Source organism: Haliaeetus albicilla, chromosome 25 (assembly GCF_947461875.1).
Source record: "Haliaeetus albicilla chromosome 25, bHalAlb1.1, whole genome shotgun sequence".
Classification (NCBI taxonomy): domain Eukaryota; kingdom Metazoa; phylum Chordata; class Aves; order Accipitriformes; family Accipitridae; genus Haliaeetus; species Haliaeetus albicilla.
Genome location: NC_091507.1, coordinates 1259550 through 1274089, shown reverse-complemented (window position 1 = coordinate 1274089; position 14540 = coordinate 1259550). Strand labels below are relative to the sequence as shown.

The 14540-nt window shown below is 40.8% G+C and overlaps 1 protein-coding gene across 1 annotated transcript in view; it reads right to left on the bottom strand.

The window, feature by feature from the left end:
* Positions 1-4359: 4359 nt before the first annotated feature.
* Positions 4360-14540, bottom strand: part of VEGFD (vascular endothelial growth factor D) — a 31836-nt gene continuing 21655 nt past the window's right edge. Inside the window, exons 3-7 of the mRNA XM_069770338.1 lie at positions 12901-13091; positions 10425-10573; positions 9026-9123; positions 6424-6619; positions 4360-5022 (exon numbers count right to left, since the gene is read on the bottom strand). Of these exons, the coding sequence (XP_069626439.1) occupies positions 4896-5022; positions 6424-6619; positions 9026-9123; positions 10425-10573; positions 12901-13091 (761 nt within the window). The 3' untranslated portion in view covers positions 4360-4895. The remainder of the gene's footprint in view (positions 5023-6423; positions 6620-9025; positions 9124-10424; positions 10574-12900; positions 13092-14540) is intronic.

Below are 14540 nucleotides of genomic sequence, written 5' to 3'. Positions count from 1 at the left end.
ATGCCTTCATAACTGAGCTACAGGAAAATATTGCAGTTTATTATAGAGACAACATTGATAAAAAGTGTTGCATAGTTCTTGTGAAAATGTTGAGCTTTTCCTTGTGTTTCATCACTTGAATTGGAGGAGTGAAGCTAAATAACCACTATGCAACCACATATGAGTGTTCAAACACAATACTGAACAGTTAGCCCATTCATAGGGAGCAAGAATTGCTTTCCCAAGAAAAAAAGAAAAGCAAAGGAGGCACGTGAGTGTGCTTAGTCAGCGGGATCCGGATTCAAGGGAAAGTTTTGGATAAATGCTTTGCCAATGAGTCACCTAACAGAAACTGATGGGTTAGTCTGGGTATCTTGCATTACCATGTCAGCTGGACCTGTGATACTAAGCCACCTATTAGAAAGACAGTCTTCACCAATTAAAAACACCACTTAGCAAAACAAGTGGGGCAGAAGACTAGGTGGAATGCTTCCTATCTTGTTACCTTCTTTTCTTGATGCTTAATTTGTAATCATACTCAATAACTGGGTATTTTTTTACATAACCACTGTTATATTTTTAAATATATAGCATATACTAATGCAGACTAGATTTAAATCATTGATTATTCATCCATAAACATTTTAAAGGTAGTTTTTGATGTTTAAGAAATGAAGCAGTTCATACTAAGTCATGGATCCTCAATGCTCTTAACCTGGGAGGACCTTTCACACTGAGTAGTATTGTAAAGTATGACAGAAGTGGAAACAAAGCAGAGTGTTAATGGCATAGAAGTCAAAATACAGACCAAGCCCTGACAGCATCCTTTTATGTACTCATTTTGCTTTATTGGCAAATTTCCTTTTAACTTAGTTTAAAACAGACTTTCTCCCCCCAAGTGAAAAGTTTTTATTGAAGTTTTTGAGTAACTGCTCATGTAGGAGTCTGACAGAAATAAAATGAATGGCAGTACATCATTCATAACCCCTGACTTGTTTGTTTTTTAATGTAGACTGTAATAAATGAGAACATAGATTCACTTGTCCTGGTAACCACCTTGTAGTTCCAGAGAGATGAATTCACTCCAGGAGTCCAAAATTAGGAGGTGACAGCCTCTTTGATATTTTAAAGTTCAAACACTTTTATCAGTTATTTAGAAAATACAAAGGAAACTGGCAGCTGAAGGAGCTTCCACAAATTTTGTTTGGGGTTTTCGAGGTTTCCCTTTCCTTGTTTTACACTGCTGTAAAGAAAAATAACTCTTGATTTAAATAGCATAACTCCTAGCTTACAGTGGTACAAGAAAACAAAGAGAAAGAAAAACAACAAGCAGATTCACATTTTTTTTTGCCTGGAAAACAGGAAGGGACCTTAAGTGTCAGCTGGAGTTGATGGCCAAAGGATACATATAGATTTATATGTTTGCAATGTACATGAGTATGACAGGATTTATATATGGTCTGTCAACCTTCCTATGAATAATGCTTGCTATAAGCAATGTCACAGTACATGACATACGATGGCTTTCGAAGTAAATGATAGCAGTACTTTCAAGATTTGCTTGAATTTCTTCAGTGTCACCGGCATTTTTTAAGATCACACATACCTCTGTCCTTCTAGAAGTCAAGTACATTTTTTTGCAAGTAGATACAATGTCCTGACCCTTTCAAATGCAGTGTGCATATTTTGCTATTATTCTCATTCAGTCTTTTCCCTTGCCCACTCCCTTCAAAAAGCATATGCAAGTGAAAGCTAGCTACTCATAAAACCTGGTGGTTTTAGACACTTCATGCATTTTTATTTAGAATTAACAATTATTATTTAAGTATTCTCATTCCTACTATACACATGAATATGTAGAGGCAACAATGCAAATATTACATTAAAGATCTTCCTCACTATATAAAAATTAAGACACACCATAACAGGAAGTTTTAGCATTATTATTCTGGCTATGAAATCTGTAAATCATGTCCATATGCTTAAAAAGCAAGTCACGCTGAACACAGTAATAAAAGGCATTTCAGACTTCAAAGAGAACATTTCTCTGCTCAATAACCTTCCCTCTGAGAAGGTCATTTAGTCATAGGTTAAGAGCTAATGACACCAGTCAAAAAACAGATCTGCTACGAATTTTACATACCTCATTTAAGTCTCCTGAATTGTTATATTAAAACTCTGTTATTAAATTCTGACGTATCGATATGAAAGATAACATAAAGCATTTCTATTTTAAAGTTTGTTGAATATTTTTAAATGGATTGAAGAATCCAGAATTTCTCAAATAAAATAACATTATGAGTTTTTATAAATCCTCATCAAATCCCAATTATCTGCTCGTGTTTCCATCTCCACCCAGAGCCTCCTTTTAGTCCTGGTTTTCCAAGCAGAGGATTTAGGGGTGTGCCACAGCGTCAGTGAGGTTAAGGGTTAAATTCACCCAGAGGTTTAGGCCTGGACATGGCAACATCTCACCCCTTCCCACTGGGATCTCCAGTCCTGACGTAGACCTCCAGGCACAGGTCTGTTTTCCAGTGGTCTACGAAGGTGTGAAAACCTCGGAGCAGGGTTCACAGTGGTAGTCAGTGATGGTCCCTTCCTAGCCGGGTATCCTAACGGCTATTGCACTCTCCCGGGGGTTAGGTTGCTCACGTTCAAATCCCTCTCTGCCTCACAGAGAAAAGCTTTTGAACATGGTTTCAGCCCCTGCAGTGACTGCTTTACCTAAGAGCCTTCTGGAGTTGAAGCAGGCTTATTTGTCTCTCAGGTTGGAGCAGTTCTGTTTTGTAAAAAAAGTTAATATATTCACAGGTCAGGACAGAAAACTGAGGAAGCCTCTACAGGTCAACACTGATGAGACTCAGGCATAATTAATACAGGGTTCCAGTTTCTAAACTTCAATTTAAGAAAAGCTAGGAAATGTGAAAGCTTAAACTCTTTCCGCAGAATTTAGCTGTACAAATACCACCGTAGTTTCACACAACGGCGTATTTTTACTCCGTGTGCTTCTGGTGCCACCAGTTGAGTATCTGGTTTGCCTCTGCAGCTCCCTGGCTTTCTGAGGAAAGTGCTAATGGTGTAGCCTATATCGGCAATCCAGCCACGAGGTCGGGGTGCCCCTGACTCAGCTGGGCGAGAAGCGATGGGGCAGTTCGTGCCTTTTACGGACCCTTGTATAGCTCAGGGGCTTCACCCACCCACGTACACGTGTCTGAATGCAGAGCCTCTCAGAGGAGCGAGGGAAACGTGAGAGTTCTGCTGCTGCCGAGGTGGTTCCCCTGGTTCTGCAGTGGGGTCACGTTCCCCTCCTTGCCCACCTGAGCGCTTGCTCGTTGCACGTGTCCTTCGCTCTGGAGGAGAACCCTCAGCAGGGAGCCCAGCGCAGACTGGTGGGTGACCCTACAGCAGGACCTCCACCCAGTACACCCACAGGTCAGACTGCGTTCCTCGGTCGGAGGATCCCAGGCCAGTTCCCAGCGCAGATCACAAAAGCAGCCTGCCGGTTTGTTTGTGCAGACCTAGATCACAGGCGGCTTAGGAAGCGCCCGGAGCAGTCGTCCAGGGGCGAATCCTAAATGCCTTACTTGGACAAAAGACACATTAAATTGTTTGGTGCTCTGTCCAACAATTCAATCAATCTTACGGGATTTGGCCTTAATTTTTTTTTAAAGCAATCTATTTTTTCCCTATATAAATATAAAAAAATCTGAGATGCACATCAAAAAGCCATTTTCTATTCCCTGTGTTGTGTCAAGCTTTCCACCTCTGTAGCAGTTGTTTCATTTGCTCTATTCCCTTCATTCACAGTCCAGTATAGAATTGGAGAATTCAGCAAAGGGGAAAAAAAATGATTCAGTCATCGAGACTATCACTTCCAGTTCAGGATTATTGCTCACAATATTTTCTCTGGACTGGCTCGGTCCAGACTTCAGTGGCTCAGAAAATAATGCTGTCCTTGTATTTGATTTAATTAAGACACCATTACTCAGGCCTCACACTGGTGAAAGGAATTTCAGTGCAAAGGAGATATTTTCATAGCGTGGTAAGCTAAAAGGAAAACCATCTTTTAGTGAACCATGCCTTTCCAAAAAATCACTGAAGAGTTAGTACTAGTGTGGCTGTTATCCCCTTAGGGACATTAACACACTACACCAGGAACAAATAAATAAATCACACATGGCTGTCAGGCAGACGTGGGAAAAATTATTCTTCTCTACTGAAACTATTGGATCAAGTGACCTTGTTTTGACCTGGGTTTGGGCAGAAGCCAGTCCCAGTGGGACAAACATAAGAAGGCTGTGCTTGAGACGGCTTTGGGGTTTTGCTTATTTTCTTTTTGTTGGGCAGAGTTTTAAAATAACAGAGAAAAATCAAAACCACTCGAATAACTGAAGTATTTATTTTCTTATATACAATTAAATATGGCACATCTGACAGTAGTTGTACAATAAACTCAAAATGATACTCAAAGCTGGACAGTAGATCAAATAACTCAGTGCTGAACCTATTAGAAGCCAAATCCTGTACACTGAATTTCTGAAGAAAGTTTCACCCAGGAGCTGCATTAGCTAAGGATTCAGAGGCTAAGATTACCCAGTCTCAATTTCTGAAACACTGGCTGGTGACTGTGACTCTATTACCAATATACCAGCTTCATCTTCCGTAACATTGAACTGGCTCTTTCCGCTCTTTCGTCCACACAGCCAGCAATTCATTGGTTGTTGTTACCTCTTAGAGAACAATTAACAATGTCCCAGAGGATTCACCTGCAGTTAGTGATTACTCTAATAAATAAATGCAGACTGGATTCATTCTTCTGCTATTAATGTGGAAGATGTTCATGTTTACTATTGTTTGAAAGTCAGTGACAGCTACTTTGCAAAGCAGTGGATTTTTGGAGAATAGGGGAAGCTCAGTCAAGGAGTTTCTTTGCTTTGGGACCCATGAGATCCTCTCTTCTCCTTCGGGCAACGACAATGCCTGGAACACATTGGTCTTGCAGTTGGGCACGTTCTGGGTTGTGATGGACATCTGTCCTCACAGCTGTTTGATAAAGGAGAAAAAACCAAAAAGAGAGCAGTATTGTAATATGGTAATTCTTTACTGTCACATTCCTCAGCTTTCATGACAGTTCTTGTCTACAGCAACATGTCTTGCTGTTGTCCACTTGTCGACAGTCACGACCTAAGTAATGCTTTCATTTCTTGAGAGCAGTGAGGCCCAGTGTCAGCACTCCATAGTGCTGCCCTCAAATTCTGCAAAGTACCTTAGCCCACCTGATGCTTCAGCTTTGGTCCTCCAGGAATACTGGGCATGAAAGTCTGGCATAGAAGTCCTGTGTTGAGATTATAGTAACTTCTAGAAGCCAAACTCATGCAAACAACTGATTGCATTGATCCCCTCCCACCTGTCTGAAACACATAAATGACCAAATCTCTCATGCTCACTTTCAGCTCTGCAGGTTGTTTTAGCTATTTTTATACTTGTGAACTATTTTATGCTTGTCTGTATTTTCAAAGCTGAACCTAAAGATGCAAAGGTTACTTATTCCACAGCTTCTTCTCCATGAATGAACCTGTGAAGTCTATGAGAATGGACCCTGTGGGTGACCATTCAGTGAACTGCAGCTCTGCTGAGGTACCCAAGAAAAATGGATGCTGACTGTCCTTATGTAAACTTTCAGACCGAGTTACTGCATGTTCCTGGGTCTCTACACAGGACCAAGGCTTTCTGAGAAATTTAAAAAACAAACTAATGCATGAAACCGGGTATTTTGAGAGGGAATTTTCTATCTAAGTTTTGGCAAAGAAACCTCAAAAGTAGTTACACAAAAGGATTAGGGAAATGCCTGGAGTATAACAGCCCCAGAACAATTTTCCTGCTTCTCAGTGGAATCAGAGCTGATTGAGTGGGTTTGTATGTGTACAAAATTGCGTCAGCTCTAGAAAATCACTTGCTCTGAGGACAAACTGAATAAGGAATGAGCTATATGGTGTGGGTGCCAACATAGGGAGCCTTTGTCCCTAGATGTCCATGAGACTGCATCCAGCTGTCGCAGAGAACACGGGATGGGTTCTACCTACGTACAAATGCAAGACTCGGTATCTCACTGTAAATCCCCTGTCTCATACAGTAATTTCAGTTGTAGTAGTTTTAACGATCATTCCATTAAGATTAGGGAATAAAAAGTAATAAATATTGGTAGGTGAATAGCACCCTTGTCCAGATTTCCTTTAAAACATGTTAATTAAATAAACCTTAGACTCCTCCTATGAGGTAAGTGTGGTAAATATCATCTCTATTATTATTATTGTCTCCCTAACTGCAGCAAGGTAATTTAATCCCGGGTAGACCTCCTAGCTAATTCAGCACTTGCACCTCCAGCATCTACACGAGCTAATTCAGATCTTGCAGCATAGACACTGAATGACAAGGAACACTTACCTGCAGGTTTCAGCATGAAATATCTTGTGTTTTAGAGCACAGCTCTCCTGGCTCTCCCTACACAAATAGCAGCTGCAGTTCTCTTTACTTTGAAAGAAATCTGTGGGACACTTCTGTCTACAGATGCATTCACAATTTTCTTCATCAAATTCCATATGTTGTCCACACATAGCCAGCTCAGCAAGAGGAGGGAGTCCTGCAATAGCACATACATCTTTTAGTGGTAAGCTTTACATGCCTGAATACTGCTTTTGAAGAGACTAACTCTTTCTTTGCAATCACTAGGGCTCACAACACGTACTCTCTGATAGATTCTGATCTTCAGAATTTCTCTTGTAACGTACAGTGCAGAAAAGGACTTGAGAGGATTGGGCTGATTATTTCACTTACTCTAACACTGCTATTTCTTGTGGGTTGAACCCTGTATAAAAATACTTTATTTGGGAGCTGTATATTAAAAGAGCCTAGTGTTAGGTTATGGAATGCACAAATCTTTACAGGACAGCAGGTTTTAAAAATAAAATTTCAAAAAGGATTTAGTCTATACCCATGACAAAAATGCGCGTTCACACAAACTATCACACTCACTACTCAACAAACTTCATTATCCATATACTTTGGAAATTTTTGCAAAAGTAATACTAAGTCTAGTAACATGCGAGCTGGTATAGCACTTTGATAAGGTGCATATGCACACTTGTGAGTTCAAGGAATAAGAAAATACTCCGCTTCAGAAACAAAACACCAGCCAGGTGAAGGCACTGTCTACCTCATCTATCTTCCCTCAAAATACGCATCTGGAGTACAATATGAGGCTAATCCTAGCAAAAAGGGAAAACATTTTGTGAAAGCTTTATTAAAATGCTAGCAGCACATCCCTGGTTAAAGGTCATGGCATATAATGTGTCATTAGGAAGGTAATTTCCTGTAGTTTTACAATTAGCTCTTGGATTTACTCTACGGAATGTGGAATGTAACCTGTGTCCGTGACCTCTGCAGCCTCAGCTCTGATCTCAGTGGCCAGAAAAGGCTTGCACATGACTTGAAAGAAACCATCATTATTATTTACTTAATGCTGGAAAACCAATATCCAGACAGAATAAAACCCAAGTCCTATTGGAAGGGAGGAAGGAATCTGCCCCAAATTCTTGGAAGACAAACCCCTTCCTTGGGGTGATAAAGCTTGGCATGTGTGAAGTGGTGTAGAATATTTCAGTCTCACTTTGTTTCAACCTCAAAGACAGATTTTAAGTTATTTTGTCCCAGCCACTGCCAAACACAATGTACTTCAGAGAATGGTATTTTATCTGAGGAAATACTGAGTCTATGTCAACAAAAGCTGTAATTCAAGAAGCCACACTTTTTAATGCTCCAAGCTGACCTTACAAAAGGCTAAGAGTTAGGAGGACTCTGCCTATTCACAGTCCTTTGGACGTACTCTGAAATACAGAGTACTAATCCTTTCTTGAGTGAAAAGTCTAACCTGAGCTTAACTACCTAACCTGATGGTCAAATGATCTGATCCAGAATGACAACAGATCCTACAGAAACCTCTATGCAACTGATCTGTTGCTTATTAACATTAGGAGATTGTAATCCACAGACCAGTTTATGAGGTTATTTTGTTTTATTTTAGCTTGCTAGTCTTGGAATTGCTTGCCAGCTTGCTTTACTTGTTGCCTTGGATGGTTTATTCTTTTGCTTGCTGCATGTAGGTTAAACCACAAAGGCAGGGCTTCCTTCTGTGTCCGTCTGCTCTAGTGCTATGATAATTTTATTTTGACCAGTGCAATTTCCTGAGAAAAACAATTTTTAAAAAAATCTCACACAGGGCTTGGAGAAATTGTAACTTCTCATAATGTTTATTGCTAGCAAGTATCTTTAGACTTACACAGTCACACCCCCGCCCCCCCGAATATTTCCTGCAAATTTCTTTGACAGATTAAAGTTTTCCAGGAAAACAGAAGGAAAAGGCAAGTAGTTTACACTTCTAATTTTACCCTCTTCCATTTCCTTCCACCGACCTGAAAGGGTTATACTTACATACACCTGAGTATGTAAGGCATACCAATTTGAAAGCTTTCTAAATACCTCAGTATTATCATAAACAATAGTAAAATACTTTGAAAGGTCATATAATCTTTTGCACTGACTACAGCTAATAATCTTATCCCTGATATGTCTGTTCTTAATAAACTCTCAAAATAAAGATTCAGCACCATCCCCATGCAATAGATTCAGGGCATATTTTTTTCTACAATTAAAAGGTTTTCCCTAATGCCCATTATACAATTTAAGGCCCATGTAAAATAAAAATTTATCCAGGGTACCTATTTCACTAACTCTTTTTGATACTTTCCTATTTCCTATTCAGGTTGCTAATATAGAGGGAGTAAAACGTCCAAGCAAAAAAACATGAGATGGGGATAAGCACATATGAGTGTTTATTTTCGGGTGAGTTTCTACATCGTAAGCCAAATCTATCCAGGGATGTGAATCAAAACTATAACTCTCTCAATGAAAAAATGGGACAAAACCAAAATGAAACACAAGCAGCCTGGAGATAGTAAGCAAAAGTGTCCATTTGTAATTTCATCTTTACCTTCTCGTCTGTTGGGGTGCTGTACATCTACGACACATTCACATTTGTCACTATCCCAGATCCATCCGTTATGGCACAGTTTGTTGGTAAAGGGGCATCTAGATTAAAAAAAAAAAGATAGGAATTAAAAAAAAAAAAAAGGAGCATCAGTGTAGTCATGTGGTAGAATGAGCCTGCTAGTATGCTGGGTCTGCCACTTGTACTACGTGAAGGTAGGGGATCTGTGTGCATTACTGCTGCAAACAGAAAACCTTGGGACTGGATGGCTTTGCTGATCGGGCTGAGCTGTCTGGCTCCCAGCAACTAGACAGAGCAACTACAGCACGTATTTCAGATTACACCCTTAGGAGACAGCTACGATTTCGCAGCTTCACTTTTCCATAAAACAGCCCTATGCTACCCAGGGTAGTCTTTGTCTTACAGTATTCATGCCATGTAAATGTATTCAATTTTGCCATGCTGCCAGAAAGTGCAGCTCCAGTTTAAATTTGCCCATGCTTAAGGAGGTACAGTGGACTGTTTTCAGGGTGAGAGGGGCCAGTTTGACCTTTAGGCACTTGGCTCTGGGAGGGGAACTCACAAACTGGAAGAAGGCTGAGGTTCTTCTGTATTTGTGTAGGAAGAGAATTCAGAGTGGCTAGCAGGCTGAGTGTGAGCTGGAGTGGCTTTGCTGAAATGCTACCTCTCCCCCAGATAAGATGTGTGACCGAAGGGCAGGTACGGGGGCAAGCCTACCTGCAGGGCTAGACAGAGACATCTGAGCTGACTTCCAGTGAGTCACTCAAGCTATCCGTGTTTCTAGAGTCTTTGCTAAATTAATGTAGCCTGTTCTCACCAGGACTACAGGTTATTTTATACCATATTTTGGAGTTAGGTGTGAGATCGCTTTTCTCCAGCCAATGAGCCTGACAGATGCAAACCAGGGCTGGGCCGGAAAGTTAAAAGCCATGATTCACGTTGATTCTGACCCGACGTGCCATGAAGTATGGCAGAGGGCTTTAGCCTTGAGCACAGCGCTCTGTGTGCCCTGGCTAAATAATGCATGAGCAGAGTTGCTCATGTCAGGTTGAAAAAGTCTATGCACACACACCCAAATACCTCCAGTGGAGCATAGTGCTAGTATGTGCACTTAGAGTCCCTGCTCGAGCACCTAAATGTCTTAGCGACTCCAGATGCTGCTGAACCAGCCTGCTGTTTGTTGGATTCTGGTGTCCATTCACTTATAATTCACCAGGTTTAGCTGAAGCTTTCTAACCCTGAGTGATAATCAAGTTATTTGGAAAAACTGTTGGGATAACAGAAAGTGAATGGACCATTATAATGACCAAATCAGAACAAAATAATTTTCATACTTTGGACAACAAAACATGTGTAGAAGTTTGTAAATGAGGGAACTTACCCATCTTCTTCCGGGTACTGGACAGATCTTCGTATGATGGCATACTGATGGCGCTGGGTATTTGATAGACACTTACAGCCTGTGTGATTGGCAACTTTGATTGGCACGGGCTCAGGAACACTTGTCAAGGGAACTGAGATCTCAAAGAGCTAGGTGGGTGAAATTACATTTATTTTTCAGTTGCCATTATACAGTTAATATTTGGAGTTTTAAATCAAAACCTCTTATTCTTTGCCACCATTTTTCCTACCCTTGCTCTTTTCTAGAGATAGTTACCATAGGTATAAATGAGCAGGTAGGCACTGAGGGTTTTGAAGAGTAAGCAATGCCCATCACGGTAGGAACTTGCCAAAACAGTGGTCCCAATGCTGTATTACCAGCTATTAAATATCCAACACCATTCAAAATTATTTGCAAACACACTCAAAAGCCTCTTCTGGATGCTAGGGCCAAATGGAAAAGATGTAGGTGTTGGGAACTTTGTTCTCAGTTGTATCAGTTGAATCTCAACCACTGATGGAGACGGCTGTTTAACTGTCCTAGGGTATAATCACAGCATGCATCTTTAGGGGCCTAACTTAACCTCCACAGCCCCCTCAGAGAGGGAAGAAAACAGGAGGAAACAGAGGAGAGTTCATCCTGCTTCAGCTGGGTTCCTGCAAGGAATCATCCTGGAAACATCTCTCTGTTGACTATAGCAGGAGCCTAAGGAACCAGGCAGACTACCTTCAGTGCATCCAAATTGTTTAGGATGATCTCTGAGTAGCCCCTGTGGGAGCCCTGGTTCCTTGGGCAGCTACATGTGGGAGCTGTTGAAGTGACCCACACTCCCTCCTTCCCCCCAAGCCAGCTTCCTTCCCATGGAAACCGGAGCACAGGGCACGTCTCTGCGTGCCGGCAGTCTCGGCTTAATGCTGCATCCACATGCAGGGGCTGAGAAGTATTCCTAAGCCAGACTGCTTAGACAAGTAAATTTAGGTGTCGCAGGGTCTAACCTGAGGTGGAATGAGCATCCTTCAGTGGATATTTTATACCAAGGAAAAAAAAAATGCTCTGACTAATATGGGAGTAATTCCATTCATTTTAGAGCAGTAAATCTGGACTGATGGTGGTGTATCCAGGAGTGGAACTTAGCTGGGGGCTTTTGAGGGAATGGTTATTTTGAAGGATGCTGAAGGAATGTTACACTCTGGAAAACTGCGGTTTTTCAACAAACTTAGGAACTGCTGCTCCAAGAACACATAAATAAATAAATACTTTTTAGCCTGACCTAGCTCCCTGAGCTGATCAGATGTCTTGTGTGTGTGGCCAACAGCTCATACGGCTTTCTCCTTCTGGTGTGGAATGAAAGCAATTAATGAACATTGACGCAAGAAGGATGGGCCCTGATTTATTTTACTCCAGCTATATTCCAGTACAACCAGACATAGTGGAATTACATTCCAACAAACCTGAAACAAATACAGAAGTGAATTGGACCTGCTCCCCATGAGGACTTCAATTTTCTTTTTAAAACAACTGCCCTCAATCTTTGTTTTGATTTAAAGAAAAGCCTTTCTCATAAGTAGAATTTAATATATTACTCAGAGTCAAAAGGTGTTATCAGCTATAAGTAGGGCTGCACAAGATGAAGATTAATCAAGCAGGAGCAGTCTCCTGTGCTCCTTCTGTAGGTGTGAACACAGATGGTTTCATCCATAGAGCTGATTGAAAGTACTAAACTTGGAGCCCTGCTCAGTCACCCACTGGAGCAGGATATCTCTGTACATAGACACTAGAGGGAGTCTACAAAAAGAAGCTCTCTAGCTGCTCTCTTTGTGGTCATTTTTGGCACTGGTCCTTAAAACTCAGGTATTTGTCACCTGTTGCACCTGAGCAGTAACTGACTACTGGTTTAAGTCTTTCTCTTCCAAAGTGACTTGTGATTTGGGACATTCAGACCATGAGGCATTCAAGTTGAGAGCATCTGGATTCTCCTGCTGAAAATGTCTCTTTTTTACGCTTGCAAAACTGCATATCCAAAATTATTAGCCAGCCTTTTTGGTGCTGATGGCAATTTTGAAAATGCAGCACTTGGACTCCTGGCCTCATACAGCAAAATTTCCCAGAGTTGCTCTTAATCCTTTGGTGCAGAGGATTTCCATGAGCCAATAACCTCATGAGGTCCCAGGTCCAAGTAGCGATACATTAAAGAAGGGTTAAACTCCCTAACATCACATGAGCCTGCAGTCACTTTCTCAGGGCCTGATTTTCCATCTCTACACACAGATACCCATTTCAAATAATGCAGCATGAATGTAAAACACTATTGCATGTGCCTGCATTCACTCTGCATGGATAAAAAATTAATTATTCTGCTTGTTATGGTAGTGCAGACAGATGTTTTGTAACAGGATCTCAGAAACCAAACATCCTCTTTCCCCTCCCTTCTTGGAGAGCCAGGGTAAAAAGAAAGCAGATGAATAGCCTCATTTACCGTTTTCGACACATAAGTTGTACTTGTATTCATGCAGCTCAGACTCTCCTCATTGCAGCAGCCTCCGCATCTGAACACGTTCACACAGGGAGGCTTGAAAAATTTGTTGGTTGTTGTACCCAGCTCTTTGGCCACTTCCACGCAGGTTTCCCTTGGCACACATTGAGTCTTTTGCCATTCCTCATCTATGACTGGAGAAAACACCATTTTTATGAGCAATCATGGCAAAGTTGAACTTCTGATTAGTGAGGCAGAAGCATTATATAAATAAAAATGAAGTGCTGGCAGGCCATTTGCACTTACTTGGACCAATCTGCACTTGCTTGGCTTGATCTAAGGGCCAGAGAGAGTCTGAGAGCAAAATTATCCCAGTAACTTACACCAGCTGCACTGGCAGAGAGGTTGTTACATTTATCCGCCTTTAGCTTTCAACGTGGATGACCAAAATCTCCGTTAATTCCAGTGGGTTAAGTAGAGCTGCATCGATTTCCCTAGCTGAGAGTCAGTTCCATGGTGTCTGTCTGACAAAGCCGACCCACACCATGTTCTCCTTTTCTCCAGGTTAGACCTCCTTATTGTCATTTTATCCTCTCTTTGTGTGTACCCCACCGCAGACTCAGTAAACCCTGGGCCTGACTGCAAAAGCACATTAATAATTAACAGATTCTGGTCAGAGGGTATTAATACTCCTACTGGATGTCAGCCAGCGAGCACTGTTTCCAAAATGCCTAATGAAATCCAAGACAAACACTCTCACACCTCAGTACCATCAGGGGGTTCAAGTTTGAATAACAGAAATATGAATTCAAGCATGATTTATCTATTGAAAACACTGTGGCATCTTTCAAATACTGAATTGTTGTAGACTAGTAATTTATTTTAGACTGATCTGTCAAATTCTGACTGTGAGAAGGAATAATGCTTTAACTAACTGAACCAGAGGGAGAAAAAAGTGATATTTACATAGTATTATCTCCAGTCTTGTTAAGAGGTGACCCTGCTTTTTTTGGCTTTTACTTACTTGATTCAAGTTATGGAATTACTCAAGAGTCATCAATGCTTATGCTTTAAGTCCTTATTAAAATTATGAAAAACATTTTTTCTGTCTGCCCCCCTCCAGCAGGTTTCTGAAAGATTAAAAGTAACTTCTATACTATAAAGAAAATTGCTCTCTCTTCCAATGAAGTCCACGTCCCTACTATTGTGCAAGCAGTGCATACATTTAAAGGGAAGTTCTGAAAGAAAAAAAAAAAAACAACGGAATACTTTTAATCTACATGCTATACTTTGTCTTCAGATGAGCATTTATTTCTCTCTTTCCTACCTGACTTTCTTTTTATCTTTTTTAACTTTTTCTTCAGCTGACTGTGTATATTTAAATCAGTTTGTTCATTCCTGCAAAGTCCTTCCCCAGGGTTGATTCACTCCACTTCCCAGTCATGCAAAAAGTACAAGAAATAAGAGCTTGGGGTCCAAATTCTGATTTTACAGCATAAATTAAAAGAAGAATCACTGAAATAAATAGAATTTTCTGGAGTAATGTTAGTCTATCAAAACAGCAATCTAATCCTAGGCCTTAAAATAGAAAATAAAATGTTTGCCAAACTCTTTAAGGTATGTGTGTGTAATCACTTCAGAGG